Below are 18589 nucleotides of genomic sequence, written 5' to 3'. Positions count from 1 at the left end.
CCATTTTGTCAGCACCATCATTCAACCCCATTCATATTTGTTATCGAATTCTTCAAGCCCCTACTGCACAGCCTCCTTTGAAAGTTTTACAATGGCTTTGCTTCACTGGCTTGATAGATAGCAGACAATCCAATCCCCCGTCCAATTATAAGCATCAAGAAGGACCAGTGTGTTCCTATGATGTGCTCATCAACTTGGTGGAGAAAGGACACGTTAAACTGCATTTCTAAGAACCCAAATTATTTCCTCTTGCGTTCCTCAGTCTGCAGCTCTTCAACACTTACTGCTGCCTTCACAAAAACACATTTTTTCCACCTCAGGCTTGCTCGCTGGAACAATAGGGCTTGCCTGGGTTGAAATGTCCAATCTATAATTTTGGAAAATAAGGAGCTCTTAGCAAATACCCACTGCTGATCCTGGGTGCATGTTAAGTGTTTCTGTTGCACTTGAGTGGGCAAAGGGGAGGGCTCGTAAAAGTGGCAATATTACGCTCAGGAAAGTTTCCTCACAGTCTGAACATAGCCTCTACCTAATCCATTTGCACACACCGTTCTATTATAATTCTTTTTTTGCAATAGTTTGAAGCCCTTTTTCTACACTGGTCAATAAAAGTGGGTGGTAGTGTAAAGACAGCTGCTGTAGCCAACAACAGACAATGATGACAACGATGAGTTTAGAGGGCACAGTTTTGTGGAATTGAAGATGCATTATAAAACTCGAGCAACACTTTCAGTGGGGAATTAAACAGCTTAACCTAATTTTCCTCCGGCCAACAGCACTTGACTTAGTTGGTGAACCGCACATGAACGATGATGTAGACACTGCCGGCATGAATTGCGAGCAGAAGAACTCACCTTTTAGTAAGTACTCACCTCTCATTCAGTAAAGCACCCACTGAGGAATGTATTGCTTCAATTGACTACATTTACCATCAATACTGATTGGACATCTACATAAAAAGTGGCTCAATTCCTTTTAGGTGTAAGAACACAGAAGCAATATGCAATAAGGGCTTTTTTTGTCAGGGAGAACTGGCAAATCTAGATGCCTATGGTTTGATACAAAAGCAGTAAATCTAAGAATTAGCACAAAACACATGCTTTGTATTCAGCTCAGTCCACAAAAAACAACTGCTGTGTATGGCAGCATTCAGTGCATTCCAAACATATAATAGAGCATGCACTGTTATTATCCTTGAATTCTCCGAAAACATCATCCCCCTGTGCCGCCTGTATTGACTCTGATTCCTCAGTAATAATAAATGCTTAAGAGAACCAGGCCAGCTTCTTTGTACAAATAAAACAGACAGACAGACAGAAACAGACACGCAGTGTACGATTAAATTACAAGAAATATTCCCTTACTTTAATGAAGTAGCGTTGAAGGAAAAGCCCTCTGATTCTCCAGGCTCTCAGCTTAGACGTTTAAATCCTGCCCACATTATATGAAGTGTGATGTGTGTTTGTCTGAGTGTGTTTGTACAACAGCTGGTAAAACATATTGGTTGTAGGACAGCAGCAGGATTTAAGAGCCACAGTGAGAAAAGTTTTCTCTGCTCACAGGAATCTAACGTCTATCATCGCTCCCGCTGCTGTGGCTTTACAGTTTTGATAGCCTGCCTGTTTACAGTTGACTTCTCATTTTGTGCGTTTGTGTGTGTGTGTGTGCGTTCTGTCTGCGGCCTGTAAGATACATTTATAAATGCAGCATGCGTCTACATTAAAGTGCTACAAAACATAAACCCACCCACATTTACACAAGCTCTTTTACACTGGAGAGCATTATAGATTCAAGGCCTCTATACCTCAGAGACACACGCGCCTCTCTCACACACACGCACTCCAACAAATGAAGATGAAAAACAAACTCCCACATCAAATTATTGGCAATAAGTGTGCTGACTGCAGAAGAAACACACTGAAACACAGGCTTTAGCACTTTAGTAATTGTGCTCACTAAGTAGCATTGTGGCCACATGGTGGGACCAATAAGATGCCATCCCTCTGACTTAGTGGAACTGTGATTGCAGCCCAGAGTGCCAGGCTCTCAGGCCGTCCGTGATTGGCTGATTGAAGCAGACTAATGAATGACTGCGTGAAGAAGCAGGAGACTTATTCTGCTCTGATTAATGTGTTTTCCTCAATGCCAATTAAACACTGATTACACAAATTAACAACTCTGGGCCACCGTAATCACTAAGTGCTCACACAGGGAATGGCGTTGATGGAATGGGCTACAAACATACACGCGCACACACACGCAGCTGTAAGGCACCACACCCCATTTGTCCTTCTATCCTTACCCAAAGCCCTGTCAAATGCTGCCAGGCCTGGCAGTTGTTATAACCTAATGCTTTTAGCTTCATGTCCTCAAAGATAGAGTTACCGACCACATTCACCAAACACCCTCTTCTCTGTCTCACTCACTCTCTCTCGTTCTCTCTCTCTCACACGCACACACATAAGGAAAAAAGCCGTCACCCAGAAGCATGCGAGATACACCGGGCCTCAGACAGACAGCTGGTGCCAAAGGCTGCAGTTAGTGGATCCCCCCTCTGGGATGGGTTACCACCTCCTTCCCCTTGTATGGACCCAGAGGCAAAGAGGGACAAACGAGAAGTGAGATTAAAGGGAAGGAAATAGGGGCGGGTGAGAGGGGAAGGGAAGGGGGGGAGAGAGGTGACAGACGGAGCAAGAAGAGAGGAGTTGGAGAAATGAAAAAGGAAAAAGGAAAGTTCCTGCAGACTGACTGTAATGTGACACCACAGAGGGAGGGTGGAAAGTGACAGCATGGAAAGACACAAACGGTCCACGAGGGGAGAGAGAGCATGACAAATAACAGGAGAGAGAGGGGAAAAGGAAAAAGGATTTGCACAACTCCTACTTGGAGTGTAAACTGCGTATGCTGTGATGCATGGAGCTTCTCTCCCTCTCCCTCGTAATGCTTGTCACCACATTTTTGTAGGTGTGTGTTCTGCCTGTGTGCTCCGACAAAAACATGAAAAATTTATACTATTACTATTGTGCTTCCATGAGAAAAACCACTGACCACGGAGACATGTGTCTTGCGTTTCAGTTAGCATAAAAACCTGTATTGGTTTGTGTGCTTCATGCTTAGTTTACTTGTTTGTTTGTGTGTGTGTGTGTGTGTGTTTCTGTGTGTGTCTGCAATGCTACCCAGTTTACCGTTTCAGCAGAATTGTGCTGCAGAAAATTGAACAACTGAAGAATAAAGTGTATTTCTCCATCCAAGTGGATCCATACAGTCCTCTTAAACCCATATGTGCGTAGGCTAGGTTGTATAGGCTCCTGATTTGTGTGTGTGCGTGCGTTTGACTTTGTGTGTCTCCATCTGTATAGCTGATAGCTGCTGCTCTACTTTTTCTCACAGTTATCTTAGTCATAAAAGATCTTTTCATTTTTGAGATGCATTAACTCAATACGCTCGCCATTGTGTCGGAGTCATTCTGTGGAAATATGAATATACACAAATAAATTGACCTTGTACCAATACACACCTAAAACAAAGTGCACCCCATCTCCCGCGCTCTATTCATTTATAATAACACAGGTGAGCGACTAATCTGCTGTGCTTGTGAATGTGTGATTGTGAGAGAGAGAAAGGGCCAGCTGTGTCATTATGCAAGCCTAATACATCCATGTTACAAGCTAATTAGATTTATTCTAGCGATGGACACGAAGACCATGAAGTGAGGGGAGCGAGAGACAGAGAAAGATAGAGAGACAGAAAGACATGTAAGAGAGAGAGAGAGAGAGAGACAGGAAGGGAGAGAATCGAGATGGGGAGGTGCGAAAACGCAGCGGTGATAGGGTCAAACGTGCTGAAAGCAGGTGGTTTAGAAGCCCATTCACACACACTAACACACAGACACACTGTAATTATCCGCACACCTGATGCACAAATACACAAGGTACAAACACAGCCCACGCACACACGCGTTGATGAGCAAGTGACATCCTAATAAGCCACTGTGTCAGATAAAGTGACTCTGAAAGCACATTATGAAGTAGTTTTTGCCAAGAACTACATGAACAGTAAATTCCAAGCAAAAAACTTAACACACACGCATACGGATACACACACACACACAGAGGCCATTCAAGGTGTGTTTGCCTGGCATGAAGAGCTGTTTAGAAATGATGGTTGCAGTAATCAGCATAATGTTTGCCTGGAGCCGTGGACTGACATTTAGAACAGTGGATTATTGGAGCAAAACCCCACACAGCGCCTTTCAGACAACATTATGATATTACTACACAGACCTATTATAGATTACTGTTTTAATACCAATGGTAAAGCGGCCGAATGAGAATTTGTGGTTTCAGTGTGCAAGTCATATCTTGTTTTTGCCACTACGTGACACACTTAGCATAGATTGGTACAAATTGGATCTCCAAAACGGAGCAGGTGGGTTGCCGCCCGTGAATGCAGAACAGAGCAGAGCTAAGCTGTAAACAGTCCTCATGGCTTCAGCTAAAAGATCTCATGTCAGGGGCCTGGAAGACTGTAGGACGAGTTAGGTAGTCCTATTGAGAGCCACAGAACCTGTTCATTTCCATTTATAGTGCCGAGTGCAAAATATGGTATCCCCTTGACAATATCTATCATTGGTTATCCTGAGGGAAATAATGATGACTATGGCCAATCTGTCTTGTCTTGAGCAATGAATGAATGTTTTACAACGTGACTGATTAGGTGTGTTGAGCAGCTTTGTTCTTTTACATATATCAGCCCATCTCAAGCCCAATACAGGTACACTCTCATTGTAGACAGTCCCACTCGTGCTGTCTTTATGAAATAGGACATTTCAATTCAGCAATATTCATTTGCTTTCACAATTAACCAAGACTCCTAATTGCGCACCTGGTGGTAAAAGCTTGTGTCACATAGACTCTTTTAGTATAAGCACAGACTTGGAACAAAGGGGTAAAAATGTTAAGGTGTTGGACGAGGACGAGTTGATTATTATTAGTAGGAAGACTGCAGCTTCAGCAGTTGGAGTTGGTGTTCGTTTCAATACAGGCCAATCACATCAGCTCCTCTCATCCTCTTTTTACAAGGAACAGATCTTTTAATGGGCCAGGAGAGGCATCAAGGCCGGCTTCTTTAAGGAACAAAATTTAGCTGAATTTACATCTAATAAATCATCAAACTCCAGCACAGTTGAAGTCAAAGTAAATTAGAAGAATATTACGTCAAAGCACTTTGGCAACAACTACAGTAACATGACTTACATTAAAATAAGTGGTTTAAAAGGATTTATTCAGTTCGCACTAAATGATTCATTTAGGCCACACACTGCAAATAAAGATATCACAACAAATACATCTTTCTAGGGCTGACACGAATGCTTCAATCATCGTCATGGTAATCAACGGCAAAAATCTGTATCATTTCCCCCCCCCTTTTTCACCCCTAAATACCTAAATAAGGAGGAGGTGTGGACGACGGGTTAGGTTTAGGGTTAGTCCATGCGCTGTTCATCTTTCCATTCTCTGATCCATTTATTCACCTTTCTTTGTTGGCCTTCAAACAACTTTATCAATGGCCGATTTCAATGTCCATGATATGACATCGCTGTTTTCATTCATCAAACATAAAGCAAGCTGAACCGACCAGGCATGGCACACTGACGGTAACAAAAGACAGAGTCACTATACATGATGCCCCACCTGGTGTTTGTTATCAGAACAGCAGGATAATACACGGTCAACGGTGTTAAACATAAAACCAACAAAAAATTTCATCATGGCTCCAACAAAAGGAGACTAAAAGTTACTAAGAGCCAGAAATGGACAGCTCCAAAAAGGTGGACAGGAAATGCGTGCGTTATCCGCAGCTGGCAACTGAAGCCAAGCGCTTGCTTTGCAGCCCCGTCACTTCAACCTCTTCGGAGGGCATGGATGTAGTGTAAGTAAATTATGAAATTCCCCCCCCTCCCTTCCCAATAAAATTATTGCTGCCAAAGCTTCGACGCCCCCAAAAAAAGGTATTCGGAACAGCTCTACATATTTCCACAGAGTGACATTTTCAATGTGCTGAAAAAAGCTTCACCAAAAACCCAAAAGTATTCAAATAGATTATTTAAAATGTAGGAACCCAAGTGACTGAGCTTATTTGTGAGGCTGTGAAACTCTTTACAGGGCACACATGACTTTGGCCAAGAACCATTTTTATAAGGAAATGACTGGTCTATAAACTTTTGATAGATTTGACTCACAGCTCAACATGCAGGGTTCAGCAGCGTCCACACACATCAGCCTGGCTCTCTTCCCACTGCCACCGGAGAACAAAGTAATTCTCAGGAAAACACTGGGTGGCTATCATCATTTAAAAAATGCTCCTGTCAAGCCAATTGGCTCATTTACAGTCTTTTGTTTCTCAAGTGATCCATCTGATAAATTTCACGTCCTTTTTAATAAGAGAGGATAATTAAACTTAAAATTCATTAAGGATTGTTTTTACGCTGTCATGTGAAAGCAGCACAAGATGCATGGTGTAATCTAGGGAGGGCCTGCATGAACAATGTAATTTAACCATTATAATGCTGGTTCTATCAAACTAAAGTACCAATGTATGTAACTTGTGCAGCACATAAAAGTTATAAATATCAAGTTTGTGCATATTTTATTACTCTATTTTAACATACAATTTACTTTGCTGATTTGTTGCAGACAAAAAATATCCGAGTTAAATGTCATGTCCGGTGGAGTAATGTGATGACAGGTTAAAAACTCAAACTAAGCACTGAGTGGCATTGTTGCCTGTCAGGAACATTCTGCTGAGTCAAACATGGCCGCCATACTAAACACAGCTGAGCCTCCAGGTTGGACTATAACTCAACATGACTGAGGGTGTGAGAGGGTCTGTATCTTTGTGTGCGAGTGTGTGCGCGTGTTTCCTGATAGGCTCACTTGTGTGTGCTCGACAGCAGCATGGCGTAGGGTTACTATTGAAGTCCTTGCATCAACAGGCAAACAGGATAATTAATTTCTCTCTTCCGCTCGAATGCCTTCATTTTATTTTCATTTGTTTCTCTCTTTCTGCTCCCACTTTCACAAGATAAAGTGAATCCTGTGAGAGATGACTTGCAATTCCATCCACACACACACAGATTCATTTCACTACAGGATAACAAAGTGTCTGTGAGAATGGTATGTGTGTGTGGTATACGCACTTAATGAGATGAATGTGTGTGCACCGCCCCTTCCCAATTACAGAAAGTGGAGGAGAGAAATAGTGGTAGAAAGGAGAAAAAGATGTAACGCAGGCAGGGAATGCAAAAAAAGAATGATGTGTAGAGGTTGGAAAGAAAGATCAACGGAGAAAGAGGGGAATTAGAAGAATGGTATAAAAATATTTAAAGTGAATCCATTAGTCAACAAACCATTTTCTCGCTTCTTACTCTCTCTCTCTCTTTGTGGAACTCACTTCATCCGTCTTGACTAAGTATCCTAGACTCTCTTTTGATTAAGTCTGTCCGTTTCTGCGCCGTCTTCTCACATCCATCCATCTACTCTGGTGACCCCATAACTGACAACCTATTCTCTCGTTCCATCTACTTTCCCTTTGAATTACTTACTTTGATTACTTTTCATCTATCTGTACCCATTCATTTCCTCCTCCATCAATCAACATCACCATTCTTCTCTCCTGTATAACGAAAAGTTCATCCTAGTCATTATCTACCCATCACCGTGTCAGTCAAACATTTAATTCAGGTTGCAGGAAAAATACATTGGAGTCATCAGGGATATTTAAGCTATTCAGTTTTAAATATTAATTTAAACCTGCTCGAAAGTCATCATCAAAAGCGCTGATGCATTTCTAGGTGGCTCGAGTACTTCTCGTTGTAAAAATAAATCCTGGCTGATATCATGGCAGATACAGAGGATGTTTCCCTGTGTTTACATCAACACAAACTGAGACCAAAACTAGCCGGTTTTGTTAGGTATGTAACAAGTTAATATGTATAAATACCTCATTGGAGGTGTCAGTGTAACCGCTCACACTCTGTATTACAGCTGTCAGAAATATGCAGCTACACAGAACAAAGAGTTACGCTGCATTCATACAAACATTCACAAAGAAGTACACAGTCTCCCGCCTTTCATGATCCTGTAGCTCTGTGGGTCTGTTGTGTTGAGAACATGATTTACATACTTTGCTCCGTTTGGACTGTTGCTTCCTGATGTAGCTGTTGTAATACACATGAGTTCATTTCCTGTTGCAAACTTTGTTTACAGAGTACAGAGTGGCCGTGTTTAGGATCGTTTTTTTTACTTTTAGGGTTGGCATTGTGTTCCTGTATTTGCACTAGAAGGAATTCCCCCCTCTTCTTGTGGAGCGGGGTAATAAACAACTTCAGTTTCTGTTGAAATCAGAAATGACACCAGCGAAGGGGAAAGAAGCAGAAGATAGAAGTAGACAGCTTAACCATCAGCCTCGATGTTCATTAATGATCCAAATCTGAATGAGAGCTTGTCAAGATTTCCTAATTGTCTTGATGGAAAATGATTGGTGCTTTGTGCAAATATGATTACGGATTGTAAGAGTGAGGTCATACAGCTGATGGTTTGCACAGCTTCAGAGCTCTGCCAGCTCCTAATGCAGTGCTTCATTTTTGTGGAAAGCCTCTTATCCCTGCATGGAGCTCCAGAAATGGAATTAACGCACTGGGGTGTACATGTAAAATGACAAATGCAGCTGCACAAACTTAAACCACTGATGGAATTAAATCAGTATACTGTTTTAAAGTACGCTTTAAATTATTCTGCAACACAGTGAATATATACAGTATATATAGAGTATTCAGTAACCAGTGCAGCACTCCCAGTTCCTTACAGGATATCAATCTGAACATTTAAGTCCCTGAGTTGAGACCAACAGGGAGACCTAATCAAATCAGGATTTCTATACAAAATGAGAAGACAATAGATTTAGTGCTGTTTTCAGTGCTGCTCATTATTTTTGTGGATATTGAAGTCTGCCCTCTTTAGCCATTCAAATAAGTCGTTATGTCCCTCAAGCTATTTGAGATAACAAGCAGTGGAAAATGCAGACACTGTGATTCAGTGTGGAGACTAAGGGGAGTTAAGACATCAAATCATTGATGAAGCGAATCCCAACATGCAAAACAGCAGGGATTTAAGCTGTGTGCTGCGCACGCATGGATGCACATATGCATGCAGTTCAAACACGAGCCTCTACCTTTTGATTCAGGCCAAGACCCTCTGTAACATACACTCACACACCCATGTGAACACACATCTGTAGCACAGGCCAATCCTGCTGGCCGGCTTCACAGAGCCCACCTCTAATATGGATCAAAGGACTAAGGTAAAAACCTCTCGCCCGACACACACACACACACACACACACACACACACACACACACATACAGTGGAGTACTTCCTGCCTTTTCCTGGATGAGATCAAAAAGGCTCTTTTTTTGCTCTAAGCCTATAGCATAAATCACCATACGCATATAAGTGTGCACAAACACACCCACACACACACTGTCTCTCAAACACCTGTGGCAGATCAAACGCAGCAAGATGAGAACACACACCTGCAGCAGGGTAAAGCTCCTGCGCTGAACAAGTAAATCATGCTGCTCTGATACACACACAATGATGCTCACTCCTGCACTTCTACCTAACCCAGCCTGACCTCAGTAATGTTCCGTGACTGGAGATTCCCTATGCAAAGATCCCATTCAAATAGCTTGATGGCCGCACCACAATGAAAACAAACAAATTAAGAGCCTCGGCCAGGTGCATGGTACACGGGAGCACGGTGGGGGGAGGGGGCACATTTGAATTACCTCAAATGAACAGTCTCTACTCCATATCACTTCACACAGTGCGTATGCGACAGTAAAAATGAAATGACTACAGCAAACTGAGAGCACAGAAGAAAAGTGAGACAGAGAAGTTGCAAGAAGCGGAGACAGAAAGAGAGACAGCCTGAGGTATGATCCAGTGGAAGGTTGCCAGTTCGAATCCAAACACTGACTGAAATATTCTCATGGAGGAAAGAGAGAGTCACATTCTTCACCCCACTGTGAGACTGCTCAAGAGCCTTCAACTAATCTACTGCTGCCACTAAATGACTGGCAGTACAAGGCTTGGGTGTTAAAGGCATTTCCCAGGTGTTAGGAGAGAGAGAGAGTGAGCGTGTCTCTCTGATGTATCTCCAGCCACCTGCAAGTTTATTTCCAACAGTTGTTCCTGTAAATAGAAAAATCTGTTCCCATGTCTGTCACAGGCACCTCAAACCTGAGATATTTCATTTTGAAACCATTTTAAACTGAGTCTGAACTCGTAAAGTAAATATGCCCTTCTTACAGTTTATCACATGAACTGTAATGCGTGGATAAGATGTAATATGTGTGGAATGCATCTGAATATACTGGTATACAGTGGTATATACAGTAGTAAATATAGTGGTAAATGCAGTGCTCATACACAACATACATGAGTATATTGTAAGCTATCACACCACTACCACATTTGCAATATCACAGGCTGTAACCAGTTGAAGGGATAGTGACTACAAAGCTAAGTACTTTTCTTTTGTGTAGCCTGCAGTGTGTGAAATCTGCTTTACAATATCTGCTGAAAAAAAGTATTATGTACAAAATGATAATAAGTGCACCTTTCAGGATTTAGCTACGTTTCATTCCGATTTTCCGGACCAGTTTAAAGGCCATTTATGACCAGTTATTTCTTAAAAATGTGACCCATGATGCCAACATTTTCCGTTCCAACCCACCAGATCACCCGAATGCAAAAACACAACATGACACAACACTTTGGTGTTATGGTGCCTGTTCCTAACCTGATTTTCTCGTTTCAGAAAGAAGAAAAACAGCCTTTGACTGGGGTCTGTTGAAAATGATTTTTTTGTTTTACAACAACACACTTAAATACGCGGCTATAGCACCAGAACAGTGAAATTCTACTAGAGGTGAGGGATGTGAAAAGAAAAACATAGCCTTGCTTGCATAAAGAAGCCACTAAAGCAGAACAAAGAATGAAAGAAGTCTGTATTAAATAAAATGTGATTTATTTTAACAATTAACTCTTGTATCTTGAATCCACTAATGCCATGCATTAAATGCTCATTCAAATGTTCTTGAAGGCATGTTCCCTGATGTCCATATAATTTAGACCATCTACAAAATATTACTTAGTAAGAACCTCTTTCCACTTGGAAAAATGGAAGTAAACTGTTCCCATGGGTGTGTTTTTCTTGAGAAATATTGTGATAAAAAAGTCACATGGTTATATCTAATATAAGCATGGAACATGCTGTACAGTAAACAACCTGCAGTATTTAGGGCAAAGTGAGTCTCACAAACATTTTCCCACATGTGGGAGCCATGTAATTATAGCCTTGATTAGAGATAAATCCTCATGTGGCTGCCTTTGCTCCTTTTTTAGAGGCACTCGGCTGTGCACTACTTTGCTCTGCTTTTCAGCCTCACTGGGTTCAAAGTTCTCCATAACATTAAGCCCCATAAAAAGTACTATGTATGATGAAAGTGTCACGGTGGTTGTTGGTTTCATTTATTAGTTCTGGTCTCATCTTTCTCCGGCTGCAGCTCATTTGAAAACACTGGAAATAACTTTTCATCATCCATGGCTTATCTAAAAATCAGAACAAAGCAGTAATGTGAGATATGAAGATATTCTCACAGTAAAGAACCTGTTGTGTCACGTTTTTGAGGGTGTTTGGCATTTTCTAGTACTTATATCCTATCATACCTCAACACTTGACAAGGTGTTTTGTAACTTTGGTTTATTCTTGCACTTTCTGGGAACTTTTTGTGATTACATTGAATGCTGTGTGACGACAATACACTAAAAAGGTGCCAAGCAGGAACAATAAGACATAATTCACTTCGAAAACAAACAATTCAGAAAATGAATAAAGGATTTTCGTCAAGGTTCTGCCTCCCCTTTCAGAGCATTTGTACATCGCATTACCTTGGATTTGATCACTAAGCGGGGAGTTTGCATATTCTCCCTTTGACTGCACGAGTTTTCTCTGGTTACTCCGGCTTACTTTCACAGTCCAGAGACATGCTAGTCAGAGTTTAATTGACATTAAAAAAAAAAGGGTCAGTGAGTTTGAAAGTGTTTATGATTATATGCCCAGTGATTTACTGCCTGGCCTGTGCAGGATGTACCCTGCCACTAGCCCAATGTCAGCTGGGAAAAGTAGAACAGCTAATGAATAGATGAATTAATATTTATGTATATTGCTTATTATTAAAAGTTGACTCAAGCACAATCAAAATATGTGATGATTCTGGACAATCAACTAAGCGTTTCAGTTGTAAATACACATATTTCCAGAATTGTTAGCCATCCAAGACAGAACTTAATACCAAGTGGAAACCTAATTCTGTCATATCCATTACTTTCACAACAGTCTAAGTGGAGCCACTGTGCTGTCATCATGGACATACACTTCACCTAAGCTTGCGTTAACAAACAAAGTTTTATCGGTGAGTGTATGTGTGTGCATGTGAAGTTGCTTATCTTTCTGTTGCCTGCCAATCTCAATATTCGTCTGCTTGCTTTGTGATGTCTTGCTGTTCAGTCAATCAATAGAGTTCATGTTTTGCAAGCGTTCTGCTTTACTTGGAAGTTCTCGCTGCAGAACCATCTTGAAAAGTACAAGATAAGCTTTTGTGCAATCCCCCCCTTGCCCCCCTCATTCCTCACACATGTACTGACGACAGATCAATAACAACCTCCTCCCCCTATCTTACATAATAAACACAAAGGCCTAAACAGCCGCTGTTCCACCTGTGTGGCCTGCAGCAATGGATTCGTTAGTCCCTCATGGCGAGACAAAAGAGGGAAGAAAGAAGAAGAAAGCAAAAGAGAGGAAGAGTGAAACTGATGGAAGCAACATAAAAAAATGATGAGCAAAAAAGAAGCAAAAAGAGGAAGGAAAATGGAGATAACAGTGAATCCCACTTGGCTCATACTGCAAGGCTCTGAAGGCTGTTTTTTTAATAAAACTCTCTTAAACTGCATCTTTTCTGCAAAGATAGGAAACCATTCTGACTGGGCAGAAGCACACACGTGTCAACACTACACACGCACACAAAGTTAAAGCTTTATATTAACAATATATAACATGGAACTGACCACAATAAAAAAAACTACTGGAGAAGAACAGCTGACCTCTTAATGACCTCAGCAACAGGCTCAATATAAATATATATAAACCTTTACTACAAGTTAGTGTGAGCACATGTAGATAGATGCAACTGATGCACTCCTTTACACACACTAACACTCATTCTCTATGTCACACACACACACACACACACAGGTGATTATTTTCCATTAGAAGACTCTGGCTGCCACTTCTTCTGCTGTGAGAAGAAAACACTTAGGGCTGAGAGAGGGTTAGCATCAATGTGACACACACGCACACACACGCAAACACAGACCTGCTGGCAACACATTCTGTATGTAGTCCGCAGTCCTGTCAGACTCAAATCTCTCACCAGGTCTGCACACGGAGACAGGTAGACCCCCCCAACACACACACACACATGCGCTGTCCCTCTCACACACACAGGCCCGTACACTCACGCAACAAGCTGTCAGGTGGCTGGAGAAATGTGGTGATTTGATTCTCCTGACAGACAGGAAATAAGGAAGCCGACCAGGGACCTCACTTCCTCTTAGACCTGACTAACCTGACGTCTATCACAGACTCTCTCACACACACACACACACACACACACACATAAAACTGTCCTCTCCTTTGCCGCTCACTCTTCCGATACATATGCACATGCACACACTCACACAATTCAAACAGAAAAGTCTCTCCTGAAGCCTCCGCAATTCTAAATGAGGGAATACATTTGTGTTAGTGAGCACAGAAAGAACGTGTCAACTGTTACAAATTGGTTAGAAAAAACATCAAGATTGCATGCTTAAGAAATGGTGCCTGCTATGACACATCCGGTGGCTAACAGCCTCTAACAAATTGTTCTGTAACTGGTCTAAAATATATTGTTTTTATATCTGCAAGCAAAGGTTGCTGCAGAAAAAGTGACACCCTCATTAGAAGGCAATACAAAAATCCTTAACAGACATAAGATTCATTAGAGTGTCAGAGAAGTGAAAGAGTCAAGGTGAGGTTTTGCAGCAGAGACAAGGATAATCAGTTAGACAAGGCTTCTAATTCATCCTCTCCTCATTAGGTGGTTAAGCTAATTTCCAAGTCCGCTTTCACTGTTTGACACTGATGAGAGAGAAGGACTGTGTGTGGATGTGTGTGTGGCCGTGTGCACATGTGTAAAACTGCATGCCAGTCTTTTTTGATTTAGGTTTTACCACCACGCTTAGAACTCTGCACACACACACAGCCCACTACACAAAAGTCCTATCAGTGACCTAAATTTGCTTAAGCATGCGTCCAATCAGGATCGAGCTCCCGCTCAGTTGAGCCAATAACGTGTCATACCGAACCTAATTACACTGATAGATTCACTTAGATCCACACCGGAAGTCTTTGCTTGGCCAAGATGAATCAGAAAAAAAAGCATGACACAAATTTTAGTAAGAGCTAAAAACTGTGATGAGCAAATAATTATTAATACTAGAAAGAAGTGCAGTTTAATAACTGGGATGCTCCAGCCCCATCTTACTGCAATTACCTTTGGGCAAGTTTAGTGGCAACAAGCTGTATTTTCTATATTAGACTCTGTGTACTTCTGTGTACTACTACAATGATCATTATCCATATTAGCAACTTGGGCAATATCATAAACTAGGCATTTTAAACTTAACAGTCCATATCTCTGTTGTTACATTGGCGTCTTTTGAGTTTTGACATTCATACGTTTAAGGTTATTCAATACTACTCTATGAATACTGTTTCTAAAAAGCTTGAAAATCATGTTAAAAATCTCCAAAATGCACAGCTGAATTCAAGGTTTTTACTGAAAACGCTGAGGAGTTGGCACGGTTTTCATTTGAAGGCAACTATATGAAGGATAGAAAGGCATTGTGGACTCCGTGTAAGTGTTATAGAATACGATTTACATTTTGAAGGACACCAAATGTGACCAAGTGGCAACCTTCGGTGTTGAAAAGTGAAGCTAGTGCGGAAGTGCAAAAAACTGCAGTTCCTCGAGTGGCCACTTGAGGCTGGCTCCAGAAAGCAAGAAATAACATTACAGCAGCTGGGAAAATGCCAATTTTTACAGCAGAAATAAACATGTTTACAGCCTGGTACAAAAAACGGTTTTGTTATAAATAGCTAATTTTATTGTTCAAGATTACTGTATGGGGGGTGAATTTTTTTATAACACACTCCTTTTAATTATATTAAGCCTTAAATCATAGGTGCCGGATCACTTGATTGGCAGAATCTCCTGCTGGCAAAGTCAAACTAGCTCATTCATTATTTATACAGTCTATGGATAATAACCGCTAGCTACGCTGAGGAGCATGTAGCCTAGCTTCATAGCCGTAGCTGGCTGATTCATGTGGCCCGCCCATATAGCTCAGCCATAGGCTTAAGCTCGGTCGCGCTCCGCCTCTTTGCCTGCCTCTGGATTAGCCGGCTCTGGCATTTCCAATATGGCGACCCCCAGTGGCGGCGCAATTCGGGCTTCAAAACACTTCTTCAGAAACCAATGGGTGACGTCACTGAGACTACGTCCATTATTTATACAGTCTATGAATGTGACCCATGGTGACCTCAGTCAGAATATGAAGTGTAGAAAGAGGCTCTCTGTGTTTCCATGCTGGAAATGTGAATCAGTCAAACAGCTGTGGAGCAGAACCCACTCAGTGACGGGGAGGCACTAAAAAGGGGAGGGGGAGGGGGGTTGGGCTGAGTTATAAGTTATGAATACAGAAAGGAGGGTGGAGAGGTGAGCAGATGAGAGGTGGAGAAAGTGGGGAGAGGAAGGGGAGGAGGAAAAAAGAGAGACAGTAAAATGCTGCCGTCACTTAAACTCTAAAATGAAAGATCGATGAGCTTATTTAAATGTGCTCCCAGAGACGAGAGTTGGCTCATATAAAGCCTTGCATTTATGAGGAGGGGTGAGGGCATCGATTGACAGAGAGAAAGGAGGGAGAAGAGTGAGAGGGGGAGGAGGGGGGGAGAGTCAGGAGGAGATCAGAGGGATCAACACTGGCTCATGAATTTCATCCTTTTTCTACTAAAATTAAACATCCTAATAAATGCACAGGATAGTGGGGTTGGAACCTGGAGAATCTACAGCCATTGATTGGCCGCCTGGCACAGATTATCAAATCAATAACCCCACCCCACCCCGTCATCACCTACACCACCAGCCCCATCCCATATCTCTTTCACTCATTTCCTATTCACCCCCTTGCACGCATACAAACACAACCCCTGTCAGTTATCCTGTGGTATATTTGCAGCCGGGTACCCCCCGCCCCTCGAGTTAAGACAGCTGGAACACTAGTGCGTGAGAGGGTGGGGAATGAGGGGTGGTGTGGTAACTTTGGTGCTGAGACCTTGACATTAGAGGGAGGACGGAAGGAGCTGACTCTGCAGCCGCACCATCCCTCCGTCTCCCACCTCCTCCTCAACACCTAAAAGGGAGGAAGGGAGAAGGGAGGGAGAGAGTGACGAGTGGGGAAAGAATGGAGAGGAGAGCAACTTTTGACACACACACAGAGGTGTTGTCATGCCGTCATCATCGATTGAACTGCAGGCACGGCGTTCTGAGTGACAAGCATGGTGCGCCGCATTCCCCCCCTCTGCTCCCCCTCACTCCATCTTTTATCCTCACCCCTTCCTCCGTGCCGCTCCCCTCTCACACCCCCTCCTTCTCCTCGTCGCCACGCTGCCTCCCTCGTCATTCCTCCTACACCTACCTGTGCTCCCTCTTTCGCACTTTCCCTTTACTTAAAGGGCACACAGAAATTCTCCGTGCGATCACAAATAGCTCACCCCAACCTCTGACACACACTCCCACACACACACAGGCACAGACATTCCTAAGACCCCCTCCTCCACATGACCCCAAGTCTCAGCCGCACATTCTGCCCACCACGCCATCTGTGACCCAGAGAAAACTGTGAGCCGACACCAGCCTGACCTTTTCTGAGCTTTTGTTTTGCCTCTCTGACATGATCCCATGAGGTGCGTGAACACATACAAAGACACAAGCACACATACAAAGACACAAGCACACACAGATTCAGACAATTATCCACAGTTTCTCTCCATCGCTCTTTCTATAGCTACAAATAAAGAAAAAAGGCACCTAAATACATGTAACATGGCAACGCACAATTTCCACAAACAGCTCTGGTCAAGAATCAATATCTCATCATACTTGCCTGGAGTTTTTCCCAGTATTCAACAATTACTCCACACATTGAACCCTCTGCAGCCACAAGTCACACTCTAATGTGGGCACCTGCAAGCACTAAAGGGCCAATGACACTGGACTAATAGGAGCCAACTTCACTTAATACGCTTTGCACAGCTCAATGTGTCTATGTGTTTGTGCATTTGTGCTCAATCAGGAGATGTAGTTAAGCAGGTCATTGACTAAGAGGAGGATTATCAATGCTTGGAAACTGCAACAACCCCTCCCCATACGCATCCTCAATACCTTAATCCTACAATCTATGCATATTCATAACAATAATGTTATAAATGCACTGTAGTAGGTACCTCCCACCTAATCTGTGTCACTCACACAAGCAATCAATCTGACATAATTTATCCAAAAACATTGTTGCTGGCCTAATAAAAACACTTCTTCATTCCCATCTTGCACAGACATCCAAAAAAAATTGGGGAAAACTGCTACTTGCTCTAATAAATCACACCCCTTGTTTGCAGCTGAGGAGTCATTTGACTTTCCCCGTTCACCATGGTGCCAGTGACAAACGAGTCTGCCAGTTTGTGTTTTCAGACTATGTACTTATCCATGCACAGTTTACCCTTCAAACATCCACAGGATGGATATATCTATGTTGAAACATTCCTTTGTCCATAATCTGACATTTGAACCCAGGTCTCTTGGGAGTAAATCTCTTACCTTGGCCGTGCAACATGTGGCAGCTGCTGCCGAGAAGAAGCAGGAGAAAAAGAGGCGGACACCGGTTCCTACTTCGGGTCGTAGCTGTACCCATCATCTTCTGCCGGCTCCCCTCTGAGGGTCCCTCTGTCGTAGGCTCCGGGGGCTCCTCAGAGTACAAAATTCCCTGTTTCATCATGCGGGAAGGCGTTGACCTGCTGTCCCCAGGTCCGCTTGTGCTTTCCTTTGCTGCAACTCTCCCTCTCGTATTGCCCTGCGCACGAATGGGAAGAAGTGCACGCGGAGAGGAAAGAGCTTCTGCGCCGGTGCACCTCCGCGCTGTCCCCGCTGAAGCAAAGATCCGAGCTCCGGGAGTCCACCGCTGCCCCCGGTCGTTATAGTCTCCCCGATATGACTTTCCAACTCCGGTGTCCAAAACTCAGTAGGCAGCTGGAGAAGGAGTAAGGGGGTGGTGGGGTGAGGGTTGCCTCACCAAAAGAAAGACTTTAC

The 18589-nt window shown here is 42.8% G+C and overlaps 1 protein-coding gene across 1 annotated transcript in view; it reads right to left on the bottom strand.

Annotated features, from left to right (window-relative positions):
* LOC138594264 (protein sidekick-1-like) overlaps positions 1-18278 on the bottom strand; it is a 252273-nt gene extending 233995 nt beyond the window's left edge. Inside the window, exon 1 of the mRNA XM_069665307.1 lies at positions 18101-18278. Coding sequence (XP_069521408.1) covers positions 18101-18278 — 178 coding nt within the window. The remainder of the gene's footprint in view (positions 1-18100) is intronic.
* Between the last annotated feature and the right edge of the window lie 311 nt (positions 18279-18589).

This window comes from Semicossyphus pulcher, unplaced genomic scaffold, assembly GCF_022749685.1.
Source record: "Semicossyphus pulcher isolate SPU_LCO1_2020_fin unplaced genomic scaffold, fSemPul1.0.p SCAF_17, whole genome shotgun sequence".
NCBI classification, from domain to species: Eukaryota; Metazoa; Chordata; class Actinopteri; order Labriformes; family Labridae; genus Semicossyphus; species Semicossyphus pulcher.
The sequence above is the reverse complement of the archived record's forward strand: the minus strand, read 5'-3'. Positions and strand labels throughout refer to the sequence as shown.